Source organism: Fringilla coelebs (assembly GCF_963513975.1).
Source record: "Fringilla coelebs genome assembly, chromosome: 4".
NCBI classification, from domain to species: domain Eukaryota; kingdom Metazoa; phylum Chordata; class Aves; order Passeriformes; family Fringillidae; genus Fringilla; species Fringilla coelebs.
Genome location: NC_140032.1, coordinates 11909544 through 11931354, shown reverse-complemented (window position 1 = coordinate 11931354; position 21811 = coordinate 11909544). Strand labels below are relative to the sequence as shown.

Genomic DNA, 21811 nt, shown 5'->3' with positions numbered 1-21811 from the left:
AATACTGTTTGTAGGGGACTGTGAAAAAGCAGTTTTCTAACTGAAATTTGATCTCAATTTAACTTCTGTGCTTGGCTTTTCTAAAATAAGCAGCTACAAATACTTAGTGTAAAATAATGGGCATTTACAATGGGAATCCAGATGTAATCCATGACACTGAAATGACTCCACACTAAGAGACTGCAGACATCATGCATCATGTCAGAGTTCTTGTTAATATCCCTGTTAAAAATCACCATGATGTGTTCTGATAGTTTTAAAGAGGACAGTGAAACTGAACTAATGATGAGCATGTAATCTTTTCTTTCAAGTCATTTCAGCCCTTTTTTACATTCAGGCCCTCAAATTTATTTTTGTTATCTTAAAACACTTGTAATGAAGCTTTGACATCTTTTACCCTAGAATTTCTGGGCTTGTCTTCAGAATAAAGATCTGTTTGTTTAGGGGTTTGTTTTGTTTTTTAAAATAAAGAAGTTTTGCTTCTTGTTAATGTACATTTTCTATTAGTAAGCTCTTCTTAAGTTATGTTTAGTGTGGAATTTTTCTAAGTGAATTTGCTCTCAAGTGAAATGGCTTAGTGCTTTTCTTGAAAATCTGAGGGAGCTGTGTAAAAATAAGAGAAAAATAATTCCTTTTGGTGCTGTAGGAGCAGAAAAATAAAAGGTTTTGCAATGAGTTATTTGCTCTGACATATATATGGCAGAAACTTCCTCCTAAGGCAGTTGCATATTTTAAGGGTTTACTTTCAGTTCAGGAATCTCAAGTAGTGGCTTTATCAGAACCCTGTGGGGTTGTCCTGATTTATTGCAAAGCTCTGTAGAAATTGAACCAGAGAACATTCCAGAGTTCCTTTTTGGTTGGTTGGTGGTTGTTGGTTTTTATTGTTCTTTTTTCTTTTTCTTTTCTTTTCTTTTTTTTTTTCCCCTTAAATTTTTTCAGAATAGGTGCAAATTAGGTGGCATGTCTTCTGCTCCTTCCATGCCATCCTGTCATACATTACCTTTGGTGTGTTTCAGTCTGGGGCAGATCAGGGTTTAATGCTGTGTGTCCTCAGTCAAAGCAAGAACACATTGTAGTTTGCTCTTCTGTATCTGCTTTGCTGATTTGCAGCTGCTGATAATGTTAATTAAGCCTTTGGGGAATTTTGAGACTTTCTGGAGTTTGTAAAGAGTGTGGACACCAACCAAACACTGGGATTTAGGCCCAGACACAGGGTGAAAGAAAAGGACTGTGAAGAATGAAATTTGTATATTGACCATGCCTGCTGCTTTCAGTTCAATATAGATATATTTTAAATTAAAAGTGAACTGGAAATCCCTGACATAGTACAAAGGGAGGAAGAGATGCCTGGTGCCCTAGAAGGTAGGGATAGAGAAGAGTGAGCTGAACAAGTGCTGTGCCATCTGCTAGATAAGCTGTAGAGCAGATTATTTATTATGATGCTGCTGCTAAAGGGAAAGTAGATAGTTAGGATTGTGAATTGAGTTGAGAGGAAGTGTATGAGATTGGCTTTTCAGATTTGGTTCATTTTATGCAGGCACTTGCAGCAGAGAGCTATTACAATTTATCATTCCAATTCATCTTTACTTTGCTCTGAGGATAAAGAACTACTGCTGTTATTAAAATCCCTCAGAGGAGACTGAAGGAGTTGTTGCTTGTATATACACTTGTGCTAGGAACCTCTAATGTGGATAGAGATAGAGAGAAAATTGCCTTTAATTTTTGTGTTATTGCTGTGCTAATGAAGTGTGATGAAAGCCTTTTACTTGCAAAAGGATTTGAATGTGCACAGAGCTGTCACAGAGATGTGCCTCCTTACAGGGCTCTTCCAATGGCCCTGATGCCAGAAGTTCTTGTTTTCTCTGAAGATGGTTTGGAGTCTGGGTTTTGCTTGCTTCTAGAGTAGTAACAACCTGAAAAAAACCCCTCTTTTTTAAGAACAGCCAGTCTGTCTTGCATTGAGTATCCTATTTACATGCAGTAGATTTTGTTATGTTATTTTTGCCATGCTTTGCTTTTTATTTTAGAACTTGCTTGATACATCCTCTCGGGCTTTAGTTACCTTACAATCTCTGCATAGCTGAAAGGGTTTGGAGAAGTACAGTTACTGCTTAGCTTTGGAATCAGTTGTAATTGACTTGCATGGTTTCTGTACCTAAACACTTTGTCCTTATCTTTTAATATGATAATCTGTTCTTGGTTTGAATTTCAAGGTAACTGTACCCTTGTGATACGGAAGCATGTGATAATTTATATAAATACATGCATATTTAAGGATGGCAGTGCACACTAATGCTATATATATAAATATAATATATTATAATATAAATATATTTCAGCACATTTTGATGTTATAACCTTAATTGTTTTTCACATATGAAACAATTCTCTTGTATTTCAGCAAGGTTATCTCTGTTGGTATAGCTATGGTATTTTTTATGGCAACTGATACAGCAACAGGAAAACCAGTTTTTTAGTGCCTAGATTGTTCCTGTTGCAGACATGTATTCAGCTCTTCTAGAATGTGAAACTCAAAATAGTTTTATTTCCCAGACAATCACACTTTTTATGTAAGAAGCAATGTGTACTTGATGGACCAACACACAGGGCATTAAGGTGGTAACTGTAAGAAAAAGCAGTAATGTCAGAATGGAAGCATCTGTGATTTGAAGGTGCTGAAGCTGCCTGCTGATTGCAGTAGGAAAAATGTTTTTGTCTCGATGGATTTATTTTTTATTTTGATGAGGGAGCAAAAAACAATAGTCAGTTTCCAGAAAAATCCGCCCTGAGGTGAGTAAATAACAGAACTAACCTGGACCTATCTGAATACGTGATGAACTGGACAGTAGGACAAAAGAAAATTGGTTACTCTAATAGTGCAGACATGCCGTGGGGGCAGAATATCTGTGCTCTTGGAGGAGCTCAGTGCTATCAAAATCATGAAGACTGGTCTGTACTGTGCATCCAGTTTTGGAAAAAGTAGTTGTGGTGTGAATATGCAAGTCTGGAAAATTGCTTTATGATTAAGAACTAACAATGTCAATAAAACTAATCTAATTTTTAGTGGCTTTATGTCTAGCTTTATTACTGTTCCTACACTGTTTAAGCTAAATATTGGATATTTCAGAGAGACTTCAGAATTAATGTGTTTTGATAGCTGCTTTTAAGCTTATTTAGAAAAATAATCTTTTGTGAAAGCAGATCAAATACAGTAAAAGGGTACTATGTCTCCAAGGTTTTTGTGGGTTTTGGTAGTAATGTGTTGTAACAGGTGGGTAAAGAATGTTTGTGCAGCAAGAGGTTTAGTGTCTTAGTTATTTTTTAAAAGAGTGAGGCTGAATGATCTCCAGGAATGCTAAAGAAAGGTGTCCACTTTTAGACAGTTGGAAAATTAACTTTTTTTATCTACTAAAAGTCATAATTTAGCTAAGTCCATTGTCTGGTATGGTGATAATACTGCATGATGTACCTTTTGAAGCTGGGAAACAGTGTCTGTCAGCACAACCACAAGAGAAGTTTGAATATATCATTAGGATACATAAGGTTAGCAAATGTTCATCCTTCTTATTATAATTAATCAACCCTTTTTCTTAATAATTTTTTTTTTTTTTTTTTTTTTTTTTTTAGGAATTTGTTTACCAGAAAGCAGAGTGCAAGATTTGAAAAACAAAATGATGTGCGATGGAAGTTGTTTGGAAAAGTACCTCTTGGAGAAAACTTAGAGAAAGACCCAAAGAAAATACAAAAGGTATTTGTTTAATTCTGTGTTAGGATTAGTGAATGAAGAAGGCAGTTAATTTTATCATCTGTATATAGGACTGTGCAGCCTGTTTGTTTGAGTTGCACACAATTTCAGTACCAGAAAAGGCTCTTCGTTGAAATTTTACTTCTGTTACAGCAGTGCTGTTCAGAAGAATGTGTTCCACTTGGTCATTACACTGAGTACATGATGCATGAAGAGCCTCCCTGAGTGTGTCATAAGAGAATAAAAAACCTAAGTTAAACTCACTTTTTTCCAGCATTGTTGAAAGCAACATTTCAGAGAACTGGTTCTACTACAGGTGAACCCAAGTTCTTGGCTAGTGAATCAAATGATTTGTCTTTCCAATGGGGAAGTCTTGTGAAATCCAGCCATGTGGTCAGTAGCTCATGAGCTGCTCTCTTAGCGACAGGAAAACAGCCTCTTTTGATCTGTCTGACTTGATCTGGGATTTTTGGATTGCATGTTGCCTTTTTATGTTTGGAGCTTTTTCTGTATTTCAGTTGTCACTTCCTTGTTCAAATGACTGTGGGAATAATAATGTTTGCATGGAAAGAGACCATGTAGTAAAACTTTAAAACCAGCTACTGTGTATGAAATGCAAATGCTGATTTGAAGGATTGTGCTGCTTAATTCAGGGTAAAATATTCTGGAAATCCACGTCATGTGACTGTTCTTAGCTGTAGTTAGGCTGTTAAGATGAAATTGAGGTGCTTTTTGAACTTGTCACTGTACTCAACCATTCAGACTTTATCTACAGCTTGTCTTGACACAGTTGTTCTGAAGTGTCCACCAAAGATTTTTGATGACAAAATTGAAGAGGCTTAATAAGTGCAGTACCCTGACATTTAGCAGTATATTTCATTGTAGTGCATATTCTTCAATAAGTGGGTAAATAATTTATTGACATTTTGTGGTTGTTGCTGGTAGTGTGAATATTTTTCTTTTACATCCAAACTGTCTTACATTACAACTTTGAATTATTGTATTAAAATTGTTACAAAACAGTCACTATTAGTGTGGTATGGAATCCAACCATTAGTAAGTTTCTGGCAAAATTGCAGCCTAAAACAATTATCTCCAGTGCCTCTTGGGTAACAATAACTAATCCTTCCTAAATGATTTGGTGCTTTTTTGAAGTTATTTTTGACATGTAGACTTTGAGTCATAAGTAGTCCTGTAAGTCACTAATTGAGTCTCAGCAGCATCTAAAAGCACAGCCTGATTTAGGTGACCCCTCAGCAAAGCAATGGTCAGACAGGCTTTGTGAGCACACGAGCCTTTCCTCAAGCCCTGTAAAAAACTCTTCTGACAGCACTGTCTTGTTCAACAGTGGTATATACAACATAGCATCATACTGTAATTTCACAATATAGGAATTAAAATCACTCCAGCTAGGATGTTGCTTGTCCTGTTTTTAGTGCTGAAAATATATGTATTAGTCTTCTGATAGAGAAGCAATACTGGTATCTGGTCAGGCTGGGTTGCTTTACTGGGTCGCTGAGAGTTGTTGCATAGTTTTTATCCAGTGAAATGTTTTAAAACTTAGCAGCTGTCAGGATGAGTAATCTTGGAGAAGCTGGAAGTGCATTTGCAATGGAGGCTTGCATGATTAATTTTTTATATCAGTTCTCTTCAGGAATTCTGCTTGGGCAGAACTGGTTATGCCAGTTGCTTTTGCAATTGGTGTTTGAAAATGCACTAAGTCAGTCAGATGACAGAACTTCACCAAGAGTAACCACTGAAGTTCTCTCCCAGTAGACTGTAGAACTGAATTAAGCTTTGCAGTCACTGTTCCATTTAGAAACTCTTTTCAAGATTGGCAAGCACAGAAGTATATGTAAATGCTATTTATTTGCAACAACTTTTCTCCCTCCAGTTTTGTTAGTGAATGCTCTTCAAAAGAAATTCCTTTAAAAAATCAAGAAAAGGTAACCAGTATATCATTTGGTTGGCTCTCATGTGATCTGTCTTCACAGAACTTGTTTGCATACAACCAGTCAAGATTTTGTATATTAAAAAAATAAGTCACATAGAGGAAGGCCAGATTTTGGCTCTATCCCTAGAGACATGTTATAGCTTTCATCCCCAGTGAAATTCAATTGCTTTTTTATTTTTTAATATAAGTCGGGGAATTTATTTTAATTTTCTCTAATGGCAAAATCAATTTTTAATCAGCAAACTTTGGGGTTTTTTTCCCTTTTAAGTGTGCTTTGACCCTATGAGGGTTGTTCAATTTAGCTTTCACTATATGAATTCCAATAAGAGCTCAATGGAATATCTTTATTTTTTTAAGTTTCAATATTGGTAAAATTCAGCACATATAACACTTGAGGCCTTTCAATTACAATCTTTACTCAAACATTCAGTTCTGAATATTTTATTATCTTATTTGCTGATGTTCCATGTTAGAATATTTAAAAATTTTAAAGGCAGTTCCTTAATAATTAAAAATAACTGATTTTTAACTTGGGGATTGTAATTTTCCCAAATGTTTTTCTGTAATAATTAGGGTATGGCTATATGTGGACGGTCACATTCCAGTCAATTAAAATCAGTTGTACTGAAGAGGCTCACTCTGAAGCACGTGATAAAGTGAAAATTAGCTCTTGAAATAGGAAAATAAATTGCTTGGCTCACAGGTGATGCTTTGTTATGGGATGAACAGTAAAGCTTATAACATTACTGTAGGAAAAACTTTGTAAGTTGAATTGGGTTAATTATAATTCAATTTTCACTTGATTTAAGCTATAATCCTGTTTGATGAAGTGAAGTGATTTTATCAAAGTCTGTTTTCTGGCTTGGATCTGTTAGATGGAAAAGAGTTTCAAAGCAACAGCACACAGCAAGAAATATGGAAAGAATTTACTGCAACCCATGCTTTAAGCAGACAGTGATCAACTCTCCTGTTATAAGCAGTGTGTTTTCTCAGGTTAAAAAAAGCCCAGAGCAGAGCCCCCAGAGTGCTGATGTGTGGAAGTTCTCATGCAGCTCTGTGTGTGCGAGCGGCGCGGGTGGAAGCTGTGCAGCGTGGGGAGCTGCTGCCTCCTGTCCTGTGCAGCGTGGGGAGCTGCTGCCTCCTGTCCTGTGCAGCGTGGGGAGCTGCTGCCTCCTGTCCTGTGCAGCGTGGGGAGCTGCTGCCTCCTGTCCTGTGCAGCGTGGGGAGCTGCTGCCTCCTGTCCCGGATGGGAGCCGTGCAGCGTGGGGAGCTGCTGCCTCCTGTCCCGGGTGGAAGCCGTGCAGTGTGGGGAGCCGCTGCCTCCTGTTCCACATCCACATCTGCAGCCTCTGCTGATGGCCAGCAGTGCTAAAAATACAGAACTTTTCTGAGCGCTTGCCTGAGCCGTGCTCTGCTGCATTCCCATGGCCCCTTCAGGCCTTCGGAGGGGAAGTGGTTGGTTCAAGCTGGCTGCTGGTTGTGGCAGGAGCCAAAACTACAGCTCTGGATAGAGCACTGTCCTCTGTTTGTACAGAGTTTGACTTTGGGTAGCCTGGGTAAGTCATTGTGACTGATGGCTATGGCTGCAGATAGGGTGGGTGCTTGCATATAGACTTCACTGCCACTTTGAAGCTAGAAAATGCGTAGTTCCTATTTTGTGTTCTGCTTGAGAAGTCCAAGGGTGAAAATGAGTCACTTCCCAAGTTCACCACTGTTGGGTTAATTTCTACTTGACAGCCTTCAGAAAGGCAGGATTTAGATCTGTGTGGCAGAGTTCCTTTTTTTTTTTAACAGGAAGGAAGTGCAGCGTAAAAAGGTATAGTTAGAAGGTTAGTCTAACCTATGCCTATTATTGTTACATTCTCTGGAAATAATGATGTAACTAACCTCCTAACCTAATTATTATAACCCAAAACTTGCAAGTTGCCTTAATGCACAGCTCTTTTGTGTCTTTCCTTCTGATCCAGTTACAAACACCTTTATTTTATTGTAATCATATGTAAAGGGCATCTAACTTTTGTGAAGGTAAATGTAAATAACTAAAAAAAAAGAAACCTATTATGTCAATGATGTCCTAAAAAGTCTTTTCTTTTTCTCCAACAAGAGCAGTAATAAATAGATCATTCATCAATTCCAGTATGCTGTATTAATCTACAAAGAGTGTGTTGCCCTTGTCCTGTCTTGAAAATCAACTGCCTAAAACAAAAATACTATCATATTTAAACAGAAAAAGCAAGAGTAGTAGCTTCCATTCTCATTAAATATAAGCTATGTCAGGATGATTGTTCCTCAGTATTTTAATAATAAAAGCATTTAATATGACTCAGTCAGGTATCATAATCTAGCAGAGTGTAGCTGACAAAGTGCTGCTTTAGATGCTGTTGGAACTTCTTTCCATATGTTAACAATGTGTGAAACTACAAATTATGTTACAAGCATTAGACTAATAGAAAACAGTAAGGTTTGAGTATTGGTTTAAATAGCTATGACAAGCTACAGAGTGCTTTTGAAGGAAGTGAGAGGTTTTTTTTCTCCTTTTCCTGATTTAAAGCTTTTATTTTAGCTTTCTCACTCTCTAGAATGCCTTGTAAATTGTGGGGATCAAAAGCCCTGGAAGATGGAGGGATCCTAAAGAGGTGTAGCAGGCAGTGTTGGAGGATAAGTATCTGCTTTCACGAGTGAAGATACTAAATAGAAGGATAAGCTTAGTTAGTTGGTACTGCAGTTACGGTGTCAGCTGCTGGTCTCTGCTGCAGCGTCTGCTTCAATGCTGGTGGCATGTTTTGGGGGAAGTGCAGGAACTTCGAAGTTGTTCTCTTTGTCTCAATAGGGACAGTTACTTTGTAGCCCAGGTTGATAATTAACATTAACTGGAATATGAATGCTGATAGCACAAGATTATTTTTAAATGCAGGAAGCCACAAATTCCTGAATCAACTTTTGAGTATCAAATACATAATTCTTTCTAACCCCAAAATTTCAATGCCAGAGATTATAACTATTCAGGACAGCTGATACATCAGTGGAAGTTTGTTCTCATTTGTGTTAAGTAAGAATCCATCATGCAGCTGGTATTTGTGTGTCTTCCAGTGGTAATAGAAAGATACTTAAAGACTTGTTGCTTTGTGTAGCCAGTTAATTTTTTTCCATGTAGTAACCTTCCACTGGCAATACGCAGGAGGCTTTCAGATTCCCCCCCTCCCCTCGTGTTTCTGAATGGAAATAGATGTCTGTAGAGAGCAAGCCTGGAAATCACCCCATGTGCCCTTGGCTGTTGCATTGCACAAACACTCGGCAAAGCATTGCTGTGAAGCAGAGCTGGCAATAAATTTTTGAAAGCAGGTGTGTGGCCCCTAAATATTGTGTTGGAACTGCCTATTCTAGCTGGAGACTGGAACATTGCCATTGCTGACATGTAAAATTGAGAAACCTTTGCTAGACTTCATTGTGCTAATTGTGTGTTAGGCAGAAGCAAGCTCCCGAGAAACTTGACCCAAAGGTTTTCTTTGTCTGTCTTCCAGTTTATACATCTCAAACTTCATCTATAATTAAAGAATGGGGATAGATGCAGGTTTTGAAAGGCTAACTCTTACCACGCTCAGTAGCAGCAACAAATAAAGCTGATTTTCTTCAGCTCTGCAAAATGAATGGAGGTACTGTGTGTTACTGGAAACCCTGAACACACAGTACCTGAAGTTATGGATGTAAGGATTTTAGAAAGCCAGACTGGTGCTTTTTCCTGAAATGTCTTTCTGAAGGAAGACTAGCCAATTTTATGTTCTCATTCTCATTCTCTCTCTGAGGATTCTTGGTCCTATTTTTTACCTTGATTTTATTACAAATTTTCATGCCTGTCAGTATTTTCACATAACTTTCTTGTGCTCTATTGAGAACTTGTCACTTGAGCATGACAAAGTTCAGTGGAAACAGCTTCATGAATATTAAACCCTGAAAATAGTCATCACTTTAAGCCACACCACGAAGGTATGTTGCCCTCCTTCATGTATTGTATTTGTGTGTAACTTTAAAAAATTACAATTTCTTCTTGTCAAGACTGAACTTTAAGTTGTGAAGATGATTGTATTCAGGAATATTTACAGTTTTATATAGGTGGGTTTTTTTTGTAAAATAAAGAATACACAAGGATTTGGCCAAGTGATGAGAGAAAATATGGGGCGCTCTCAGTATAAGCACAAAAGAAGCTTTTATTAAGCATGTAAGAAATTGGCATCAGTAATGGCTTCAAAGGTGATTTCAGGGGTCAGAGAAGCAAACATGGGTGCAGGAAACCACTCTGAGGTTTTAATGCAGTTGACTTATTTCCTTATTTTTCTGTAATTTCCAAGGGCATACAAGCATTAAACTTGAAGAGGTCTGTGACCCTTAAAGATACCCAAGTCTTGATGAGGAAGCAGAAGGGAGATTAGCAGAGAGATTTAAAAACAGGGGAGAAGTAGAATATCTTTAAAAGTATCAAGTGAAGTACCTTTTCCTACACTAGTATGGTGTATGTGCTGGAGTCATGGAGCTAGATACAAGTGTGCATATACTTACCTACAAAGACAACTGTTTGCAAACAAAACAGTGACTGTGTGTGCTGTGTGCTGTGAACAGCATAAAATGCAAGTTGTTGTGCATTGCAAAGTAGGTGGCATTTCTGGGGGACTTCTGCACTGTGTTGAAGATTACAAGTATTGGTATTTGCAACTGATTTGAGAACTTGCAAGATGAAATGTGATATTCCTGTGACTCCTTTCCTCTATATCCTGGAGTTAATCTTAATTTTTGGCCATTTCAGAGTGGTGTTAGCATCAGGTTGCTGTGGCATGGAGAATCCTTTTATTTTAGTGCCTCTCAGAATGAGGGAGACAGTTTTGACATGGTCTTCAGCCACAGTAAGAAGTGTTGAGACTAGATATGAAAGGCTGGTTTTCTTCTGCAATTGGTTTTCTTCTGCAATATCAGCACTAATGTGAAATGTCAGAAGAAAAAGTTGCTGAGAGGTTATTTGGAAGGGTATGATGCTGAGACTACACAGATAATAAAGGTGGAGAGATCAGTGAGCAGGCATACAGATTAAGTAAAGTTATGCTTTCACATGAAGTCCATATCCAGTGGAATTCCAGTCCCTGGAAGTAATGTTAATGGGATAGGCTGAAAGCAGGTGTTTATAATGTTTTATTCTGGCAGATGCTCACAAGAAAATAGCAGTAAAATAAAACAATCATTTAGCTTGTGTTTTCTTGCCCAGACATTTCCCAGATGCTTGTCCTGCTGGAGGCCTTTCTTGCAGATGTTTCCATTTGATTAACACTGCAGTGTACCAGATAGTGTCAGTACCTAGGGAAAGTGTGCACACTTTTGTTTGTGCAGATTAAATGGTGTCCTTTGCAGGGTTCTAAGTAGAAGGGTGTTGTTTTTTGTTGTTACTGTGACTCATGTTGGAGTCACTCGTAACATTACACTGCGCAATCTGATTGAAGATCCCGCTTTTGACAGTAAAAAGCTGGTCTTAAGCAAAATGAGCAAAATGGTTCATGGTATGCTTTGTCTCTGAGTACTTAAAATATTATCCTTTTTTTTTTTTTTTTTTTTTTTTTTTTTTTTTTTTAATGAAGCGTGTCACTCTATATAACCAAAACCCACTTAAATTATTTACATATAGCACAAACGAAATGTGAACCCTGAGGGTGAGAACCACCTGATACATAGCATGTTGAATGATTAGAGGCAACAGACTTCAAAACAGCAAGCTGTTATTCTTTCTTGGAAGAGCTTACCTGGCCTTGTCTATGCTTAGGTTTTAAATGTTCCTTAATCTAAATCTTGCTCAAAATATAAAAATATGTATATGGAAAAACTGTTAAAATAGTCCAGTGGCTGGAGCACAGGACTGCAAAATAGAGTATGTGGCTTCTCACTCTTTTGCTTTACTTGTAACTTTCTGTAACATGTATGGATTATTTTATTCATTTAATTTTAGTGTGATTGTGTGGGATCACATCAGTTGCCAGCCCAGGTTGTGTTTTCCCTGTAATCTGAAAGGAAAAGTAGCTGCTTCCCAGGGGAAAAGAGGAAAATTTCAGAGCACTTGAAATTATGCCTACAAATAGTATGAGGTTTTCCTCACAGCCTGGCCATAGTATCTTATCTTCTACATTGCTTAGGCATTCCTAATTCGTAAAGTATGGAACAGGAGAATACTGTGGTACTAAAGATGAGAAAGATGTCCTGGTGGAAGATAAAACTTCATGCATATGTTATTACTGTCAAGTTCTGTCATGTCATTGCTATCTTCTGCTCATATCCTTTCTTTAATGTAAGAGGATTAAACATAAATGTATACACATACAGAGAGCTCTGTAAAGCAGGTAGGGCTGATGGGTTGTGAACCATTAATTATTCATAGAGCTTGGCAGATCACTAAAGTGTACAGGTTGAGGGTGCAATTCTGATTTCTCAGGTTGTTAGATCAGTGACTAATAAATTAATTGCATTACAGAATACTTCTGTACTAGTTTTGAAGTTATATGTAAAGATCCCCAAGAAATTGTTTGACAGTGTAATATCTGAACTCAGAAGTATGTATTCTCTGTTAAATTTTGAAGGATAGTCTCATAATCTGATCTTTGCCTGAAGTTTTGGTCTCCTTAAATTCTCTTTGATTATTGTATATATAAGAGTCTTTGTTAAAATTATTACTTTGTGGCCTGGTGCTATGTGAAGATTCAGATCTTAGTTTCCCAACCCAAAGATCATTACAAATTTCATTATCTGGTAGTCCTGCTGCATATTCCTTTCCTTTCCTTTTCCTTTCACATTTACATTGCCCCACAGCAGGCATTGCAGAGTAACCAAACAAATGGAACAGAACAAAAGGTGTGGTTTTACTGGTGTCATTTCCCCAGTCCAGCATATTGCAAGTCACGTGGCTGTATAATGGTGGCACAGAAATAGTGTGAGGGGCCAGAAGGGGGATGGGGAGCAGTGAAGTGCTGCTGAAGTGCTGCAGTGGGTGCCAGCTGAAATTTGTCTGGCAAACTATTTCATTTAGAAAAGATAAGAGATTTCAGATGGAGATGCATTTGACAGTCATGAAACAATGGAAGAGAACATTGAAGCACAGTTGAGGTAGTGGTAAGAGTTAAAAAACACGGAAAAAATAGGGGGGTTTTGCTTGTGCAATTCTGGCCCAGTTCTTATTTCATATGCGGGGTGAGGCCAGTGGAAAAAATAAAATGCGATTAAATCTTGTACATAACCTGTTTAAGTAGTCTCAGGTACTGTTGTAAATGCAGCAACCTAAAAATAATAACTCTAACATGTGGCCAGCTGTGGTTTGAGTTACAGGGCATACTTCACTTTTTACCCTGTGTCACCAGGCATCCCTCTCTCTGCCTGCTTTGCAGAAGAGCTGCAATATAATGCTATTTTCTACTGCAGGAATACCACTGCCCATCCAAGGGTGCTCTTCCTCAGGAGCTGCTTTTTGCCTGGGTTAATAGCTCTGACTTTACATGAATGGTTTTTTGATATGTGTGATAATTTAGTTTCAGATAGTTCATGAGGTAATGCATTAGTACTGGAGCCTGTAGTGTTTTGTATGAGCTGTGTTGACTTTTGCTTTGACATGAGATGTTTGGATGGCAGGTGCCTGCAACTAATTAGCATTGGTGGGAATGGAGCCCATACTTTAAGCAGTGAGTTGTTCTGTATTTGGCATTGTATCACTGAATCTGTGAAATAGATATGAAGTCACAGGTTGAAAACAACAGCTGATACAACACCTATCAGTTCTTAGAAAATAATTTAGCTTCTGCAAAGCCACCTTTTGATAGCAGAATACTTAAGTGACTGCTTGTTTTCAGATCAGTCCTTGCTGATCATTTTGGGATTGAGGGTCAGACTTTGATAAAATATCATGAGCAATTCACTCTGGCAGCTGCAAACCACAGCCAGTGATACTTAAGAATATGAAATCCTTAGTGATGAGCTGAGAAAATGGCAACACTTGCAGGTCAATAGATAATATTTTAAAATGCAGATCTACCAAAGGTGAAGCCACAGCAACTTGGGTGTCTCTACTGAGTTAAATGACAGAGCCTTTGGACAGATTAAAATTAAGCTCGATATTCTATCTGGATTGAGGCAAAATATTCACTAAGAGGTAATGTGGAAGTTGTCCGAACTGTAGAAGAGATATATATCTATCTCTTACAGCTGTCAGAGGTGGACAGAGCATGAGTGGTACTGAAAAGATGTTTACGCTGTAGGGAAGTATTGCAGCACAACGCTGCAGCTGTTCCTTCGGCAGTGATTTAGGGGTTGGTGAGTTTTAGCTGCTCTTGCACTTCGGACAGGTACCGAGGCTGTCTCACCAAGGCAGAGCGGGACTCGGTACAAACAAACGCCTGGCTTGGAGCCGGGGACGCGGGGAGGGGAAGCGGCAGTGTGGGAAACCAGTGGAGAGAGATGTCACTGTTTGAGGAATGCAGCTGCGTCCTAAACGCGCCCGTAATGCTGAGCTGACAAAGACTGCGGCTAATGCAGACGAGCGTGTGCGAGGCTCGGGTTGTCCGTCATGGACCCGGATCTGCACCGGGCAGGGCAGGGCTGCCGGGGCGGCCCGGGAGGCGGGAAGCGTGTGCCAGGCGGTGCCGTGCGTGCTCAGGCAGCGCTGGGCGAGGCGGAGAGAAGCGATGGTGTGCGGCGGCTCCGCGGGTGATTAGCGCGGCTGGCGGGGCGGGGCGGCCCGGCCGGACCCACCCGCGGGAGGCGGCCCGGGCGGGGCGGGCGGGCGGCCCGCGAGGCCGTGCGGGCCCGGGCGGCGGGAGCCAGGCCCGCGGTGCGGGGCGGGCAATGGGGCTCCGGCGCCGCCGCCCGTGAGGGACCGCAGCGTTCATGGTGAGCGGAGCGGGGCAGCTGCGGGGCGCGGGGGTCGGGGCAGGCGGGATGGACGGGCGCGGACTTGAACGCTTGTGGGTGAACCCGGCCTCGTCCGCTTCTCAGTCGCCGCACCGAGTCCGGGGGAGAACCAGCTCACCGGGAAGGGGATTCTCTTTGTGCGAGGCGGGGCTCCGCGGGGATGGAAGGCGGCAGCGCAGCTCTGCCGGGTGTTCGGGGTGTCGGAGCGTGGGGGCTGCTGGCTGGAACCCTACTGGAACCCCGGCCATCCCTCCTGCCCTGCGCTGCTGCCGCCCGTGGAGCCAGAGTCCCGCAGCCTGGCGTCTGCCGCTCCGGCACCCAGCATGAATATTTCATATTCGGCTCCGTCGGAAAGTGGCTGCCTTTAAACACGCAGGGCCAAAACAAGATGACCTTGATAGAGCAGTTTGTGTTATTGTAGGTTCAGTTCTCCCATGCTGCTGGTGCTTGGGGAGGCTTGGGGCGCGTGGGAAGTCCCACAGCGCTCTCCCGGGGAGAGCAGTCGTTCTTTCGGCGCTTGCTCTGGGTTCTAGAGGGTTATTTGTGTCTCTCGGCAGAGATTGTTGAGGATCCCTTTGTAGGTTGGCTTGTCTTTTTTGAAGAATTGCAGATGATCACCACAGTCAGAGCTTCTTGCATCTTAACTGCAAAGCTGGCAGGTTCCACCCAGAATTAAACTTGGTTTCAGGAGGCGTGTTTCTGTGGGTTTTCTTTGTTTAGTTTGGATTATTTAAATCAGTGCTTTAATCTACAGCACGCTTTTAATAGAACATCTTCAAACCCTTGTTCAGCTCTTGTGAACAGCTAAAGGTGAAACCTGGAAGAAAGCCTAAATGATCCTAGTGATAAGGCTGTATTTTAAATCGTAAACGGTCAGCTCATCCTGAGTTGATCCTAAAATTAACTTGCAACCGTATCAGGTTAGTGACCTTAATTGCTGCATAACATTTAAACAGATCCTGAATTATTTGTACCTGTGAGAGATTTGAGTCTGCTTTAAAAGAAAAAGCTTAAAATGAGCTATTGTGCAGCTCAGCCTATTGCAATATGCCTGTATGTGCAAATACTTGTAGTTGCTCAGTCAGCAGATACTCTTAATATGAGTTTGTGGAGGCTTCAGTGTGCTTCATTGCTGTATCATACCTTGTCCTCTGAAATTGCATTTTCTTCTCACTGGAGTAAAAGATAATTTTCATGAACATTTGTCTTCTGTGAATTTTAGGGTGTTTGGTTTTTGTGGGTTTTTTGGGGGGGGAACTGGGGTGGGAGGTTTTGTTTTGTTTGGTTGTTTTAAATTTTCCCTTAATAAAAAGCAGTCTTGTAGATAATATCACAAGAGGACGTTTTTAGTCTTTTTTGGCTACCACTGAAAAGGATGGAATTGGTACAAAGGAATCATACTTGTAATCTGATCAAATGTGCCACTCCCATTTTTGTGCTGGTCTGGCTTTTTTACTGTAGGGTAGTGCTGAGTAGAACACCAGTGAATACTTGCTGAAATGCAGGGTGGGCTTTGGCTCTTCTGAGAGGTTTGCGTAATTGTACTGATGTGCTGATACTGTAACTAGCCGTTCATATTTAGAAATAGAACATTTTCTTAACCAAGAAATTCTTGTAAGGAGATGCATAGTGCTGATCTGGAGAACTTTGTGCTCAGCTGAACGGGATTTCCAAATCAATTTGGGTGTTCAGTATAAAATTCCCGTTGTAGCCCAGTGTGGACATTCTTTTCTCACTTTCCAAAAGCAATTTTGCTCTCCAGTTGGCTTTCAGTGAAAGAAGACCCTGAATATAATTTTCATAAGTCAAAATTAAGCAGCTTTTCTGGAACTTCTGCTGTAATAAACATTAAGTGCGTATGTTTTAATGTCAAATTCTGAGATGCTTTGGAGTGTGAGAGAGGTTAATATTTGACTATGTTAATTTGTGAAAAAGGGCTGATTAAAAAAAATCAGTCTCTTAATAGAAAGTGTGAGAAAGAAAAGCCATTTGCTTCATTCCTGTCAGCACAGTGGATTTACTGTGCAGCTGGTGCAGCTGAAGCACATTACGATTGTGAACTTACACACTGGTCACTCTCAGTTGTTTGTTGGTGCAAGTGACCATTGTAAGCCTGTGCTTTCTGAATATGCTCTCTATCTCAGTACCTTTTTTATAGTATTATTTTGCTTATTTTCTTTCTGGAGGTTTTTTTAGTGAATGGCTTTGTCAGCATGAGCGCTGTCCCTTTACTTGACAAAGCTAAGTACTAGTCTGTAATTTAAATGCACTTTCCTTGATTCTTTTCCTTGTTTTCCAACTGATGTCATGCATAGCAGTATTAGCTGGTATTAATGAGCCAGACATTCCAAATTCATGACCATGTTTCGCATTACAGCAGTGTAGTCATCATAGGATTGATTGTTGAGGCAGTGCCCAGTTAACAGACAAGGAAAAAATAGGGATTTTCTGTGTCCTGAGGGCTGCACAGACCTGTACCCATGAGTCCCATGGAAGTAATTTGAACTAGGATTGAACTGTGTTGGTCCACATTCATTGCATCATGTCTTGTTTTCATCCATCCCCTTTTTTAAGGTGTGATTGGAGACAGCCTTTCTGGAAGGGATGGATCCCATTTTAGTTGCTGAATGAACCTCTTTGGTTGGAAACACCATATCTATTGCCCAAGGAAGTTTTGATGAAATGGAGAGGTTAGGTTGAGAGAAAGAAAGCAGAACCATCTGAGGAACTCTTCATGCTAGCAGGAAAATGTCTATGGCTGGAGCACTGTTCATAGTGCTCATTGATAGTGTACATTTGTGTTTTTCAATTTTATTTTAATATAAATGGTATAAAAAAGCTGTGCATTAAAGCCTTTGAGTTTTGGAAGTGGCAAGAATCATTATAAAGTTGAATGTAGAAGTAACTACACATAATGTGGATTTGATTTTTCCATTGGACTGTTTGACCATGTTTGTTATTGTGTATCCTGATAGTTTGCATATTTAATATTTGCTGTAATACTTCAAGCACCAAAGTACATGGAAGTTGTGTAAACCTTGTTTTATCCCATTACGACATGGATTTAATATACTTTCTTTTAAACCAGTGTTTGTAGGAAAAGCAAAAGTAAAATGGTACCTGAATGCCAAGTCCTCTCCTGTAGGTCAGGGTGATGCAGTAATTAAGGGTAGAAGGACCCCAAGGGGTGAACTCTCAGGATAGAGTTTACTTAAACCAGGTGCTCAGTGCTCATCCACCTGAGCTTTGAATGCTTTCAAGGTCGGGAGTTCTGTCACATCTCAGGCAACTTGTCCCAGTGCTCGCCTCCTCTCCCTACAAAGCTTTTTCCTCTGGAGGCTGAGCAAGCCTGGTTCTCTTGGCCTCTCTTCATGTGGCACTTGCTCCACACCCTGACATCTCATTGCCTCTTTGCTAGTCTTGCTCCAGTATGTCAGTGTCTGATTACAGACACAGGTTAACATGTTATGCTCTTCTGTGATTTAGGATTATCCAAGGCATTGTACGAAGTGTGGTCTTTCTGTCTAACACTGATTTTAACCTTTTTTTTCCTCTCCCCATTGTTGAGCTGTTGGATATGAAAACAGCTTGTGTAGGAGAAATCTTACAATGAGATTTTAAGACATGGAGCTTGTGGTCATTTTTTACTTTAGTTTAAAAACTGTGTAAATTAAAAAAAAATTAAATAGGTCCTATTTTTTGTACCTCACAAAATACCTGCTGTTTGTAAACTCCTTCTTAGTAATACTTTGTAAAAGCAGGCTGTCAGCCAGAGGAACTTAAGGTGTGTTTACAAACAGAAGGAATGGCAAAAATCATCAAGATTCATTCCTGAACATAAATTTTGTTGGTGTTTTCAGTGTTGAGGTTGCTCTAGTTGAAAAGCTTCAAAGGGACTGTAGTAGGGCTGAGATGTGAAAGCATTGTCTTGAAGACTTTTGTAGATCCCTTTTTAAATTATCAAGTGCATCATCTTGATGCTCTTCACTCATGTAAGTTTCCCTGTCTTTTTCTTCTCCAGGAATATGAAGAAAAAACTGGACGAGCTCAGAGACCACTCTCTCCTAAACAGAATGTGAGGAAGAATCTTGATTTTGAACCACTCTCCACTACAGCACTTATTTTAGAGGACCGACCAGCGTAAGTTTTGGAAGTGCCACAGTGAGGGTCTCTTTAAAACCTAGCCAGTATTTTCTCAGTGTATTTGCTTACTCTAACCTCAACCTCATTTAAAAACTAAAGTAGACATTTTTTTTTTCCAGACTAGTGAATATGAAATTGGGGTGATTATGAGAAAAATTATTCAAACAGAAATAACTTTATTTTATAATAAAAGCAATGGCTTTTTGTGAAGGGAGTTAATTAGGATACCAAAGCTTTAGTTTTGAGTAATTCTACCTCTTAAACATGATTAAGGGATTTCTGTTTTCCATGAGATAACCTAAGCATAGCAACAAAGCTGGTATATGCTACAGAAATTTAGAAGCAAGAATACAATGTCCTGTTTACACAGAGAAAGGCCACACCTCCATAAATAATGAAACAGCATAGTGATTGCTCTGTAGGGAGTTCAGCATCACATTTTAAGGGTTGTCAAGCACTTGATGAGTTGTTTCATACCTTTTACTGCAAGGAGATTTTTGCATATGCAGAGTGACTTCAAAGCGATTTACCGGCAGCTGCTTTACCGTGTTTTTCTCCTGAATTACATAAATTCAGTCATGCTTAGTCAGTTTATGATTATGAATGTGAGCTGGCTTTGTGGGCATGACATCTGCATTTTTAGTGTAGCTGTGCATTGGTGTGAAGAACTGGCAAAACGTAGATCTGTGTTTTCATCAACAAACCTGTATGAAAAATGCTCACATAAAGTAGTCTAATTGTAGGGTTACTTAAGGAGCTTTGTGGCTTGGCTGATGGACTGTGTCTCAAGACACTGGGAGATGTAGAAAAATGTAAGAGTGATTATTTGTTATAGCAGGCTTTATTATGTCCAACTGGAAACAAAGTGTACTAGGTTATCTGTTGTATTTAAAACTTGTCTGTTAAAAATCTCTTTTTTGTGGGGTAATCTGAGTAGTACAGTGTTCAGACAGATGAAGTTAGTGTTACATTACAGGGAATGTTCAGATTTTGCTTTCTTTCCTGCTGTTGATAGAGTGAGGAACTTGTAGCAGAAAGGTATTTTTAAAATTGAAGACAATTGAAGCATCACTTCTTTTGTCTAATGGGAAAACTGCTCTGGACAGCAGTGCTGTTATCTGACTCTTACTAAGGAATCTTTTTTTAATTGTTTACCTACACTTTGTATACTATTGTTTATGTTTACCTGTTAGTCTTTGAGAAATTTCCTTTTTAAGACTTCAGAGCAGTGGAGTGAGATTATTTTTTTTCAAAATACCTGCTCTTGATTTCACACTCATTTGAAGAGCTTAGGTAAAACTTCACAGTAAAAAATCAATAAATATTCCATAGTGCCTGTAGCTTCAACTGGAAAAAGCATTAGTTGAATTTTAATAGATACTAAGCACCATCTCACATGTTTGTTAGCAGTGTTAAGACATAGAACCAATAATTTCTGTGGTAGGATTTAAGTTAGCAATAGTTGACTTCTTTCATCTGGTTTTTCTTTCCAAACTTCCCCTAACTTAAATAATTTCTAAACATTTGGATTTAAAAAAAGGATGCAGATCAATTTACCAAGGTGAAGCTGGATAAAGAGTAGATTGGTCTCTCTGGTTAACAAACCAACATTCCAGCAAAGTGAAAGTTTACTTTTGTTTTTCTACTAACAACCTTGATTTGGAAAAATACTCATTGGCCTGTATGCCATGCTTATGTGTACATTACAGGCGCTGCTGTGATTACATAAATAGTAATGCATGTTAACTGTTAATGGTGTTGGGGACTGTCAGCTGCCTGATGTGTGACACCTTACAGGAACATGAAAGTGAATTTTTGCGTAGCTTTTCTAATAACCAAAGATATAAACTGTTCTAGGAATAAAATACAGTGTTCTACAATACAGAAGAACAAAATAGTTAGTCATTTCCTGTTTTGATGTTTTGCTGATCCTATAATTGTAAGAGATACGTATGGTTTTGTTCATTACAAATATGATTAGCTGAAAGGTCGTGTGTTCTGACATATGAACACATGCATTTGTATGGCAGAGCCTTAATCACAAATTAAAATGTTTTGTTAGTATTAATAAGTGGAGAATATTGAGGATGACTCCAGTGCTACTTGTTGCTCTAGAAGAGAGGGGAAGGAATTGTCTTTAAAATAGAAATGGGGTTTCAGAGAGCAGAGGGGAAAAGGCTAGGTTAAGGACTCATTACGTGTGAGTAAAGAAAGTTGTGGATGTAACTCTTAAACAAGGTGAACAGTAAGAAAGAATACCATCCTGTATCTTACCAGCTCAAATCAAAACCAGCCAGCTATGTATATACCAGTGTATTCTCTTTATGAAGATCAGCCTGTGGGTTCAGTTGGTTTATTAATAAAAATGCTGAAATTACCAAATGTAAGGAAATTACTCAGCGTATTTTTTTGTATAAACGTAGCCATTGCTGGTCAGTGTTCTTCTCTTCTGCTGACTCTGGCAAAAAAAAGATTCTTTCCAAGGATCTCTTGTTCTGCTCTTTGACTGGATATTTTGACAGGAAGCAGAGTGTGCTTTTCGTTTAGAAGGGTCTAGAATTTTATTTAGACAGTCATGCCAACTGTAAATATTTTTTTTTTAGGAACCTTCCTGCAAAACCAGCAGAAGAAGCTCAGAAACACAGGCAGCAGTACGAAGAAATGGTGGTTCAAGCAAAAAAAAGAGGTGATGGAATTTCTTGTCTTCAGAGTTGAAAAGTATAGGGATGTTTCTAAACCTGGAATATACTTTTGTCAGTCTGTTGTTCTGTAATGTGAGGGATCTCTGCTTCCTCTCAAAGAAGGATCATTTCGAAGAGAGAGGAGCCGAGGTAGTTTTGTTGAAAAGCCCGACCCCAAGCTGAAAAGAAAATGGTCCTAGAATCCAGCAGGAAATAATTTTTCAATCCATAACTCTTAAATGAATGATCAACAAACCCATTATTTGTGGGTTTAAATACGTAGTAATATATTGGTGTAGATTGTTGGTCAAATTAGTGAAGACTGGACTTGAAACTGCAGGATATTTGTCAGTTTCATGATGG

General features: G+C 39.3%; 1 protein-coding gene across 2 annotated transcripts in view; it reads left to right on the top strand.

Moving 5' to 3' along the window:
* The window catches only part of TBC1D14 (TBC1 domain family member 14), a 63696-nt gene that overhangs the window by 17808 nt on the left and 24077 nt on the right, over positions 1-21811 (top strand). Inside the window, exons 3-5 of one of the 2 annotated variants that reach the window (XM_084204804.1) lie at positions 3628-3748; positions 18646-18764; positions 21371-21453. In XM_084204804.1, the coding sequence (XP_084060930.1) occupies positions 3628-3748; positions 18646-18764; positions 21371-21453 (323 nt within the window). Of the gene's footprint in view, positions 1-3627; positions 3749-14463; positions 14604-18645; positions 18765-21370; positions 21454-21811 lie in introns of those variants that run through there. The other variant, XM_084204805.1, reaches the window with a different exon arrangement.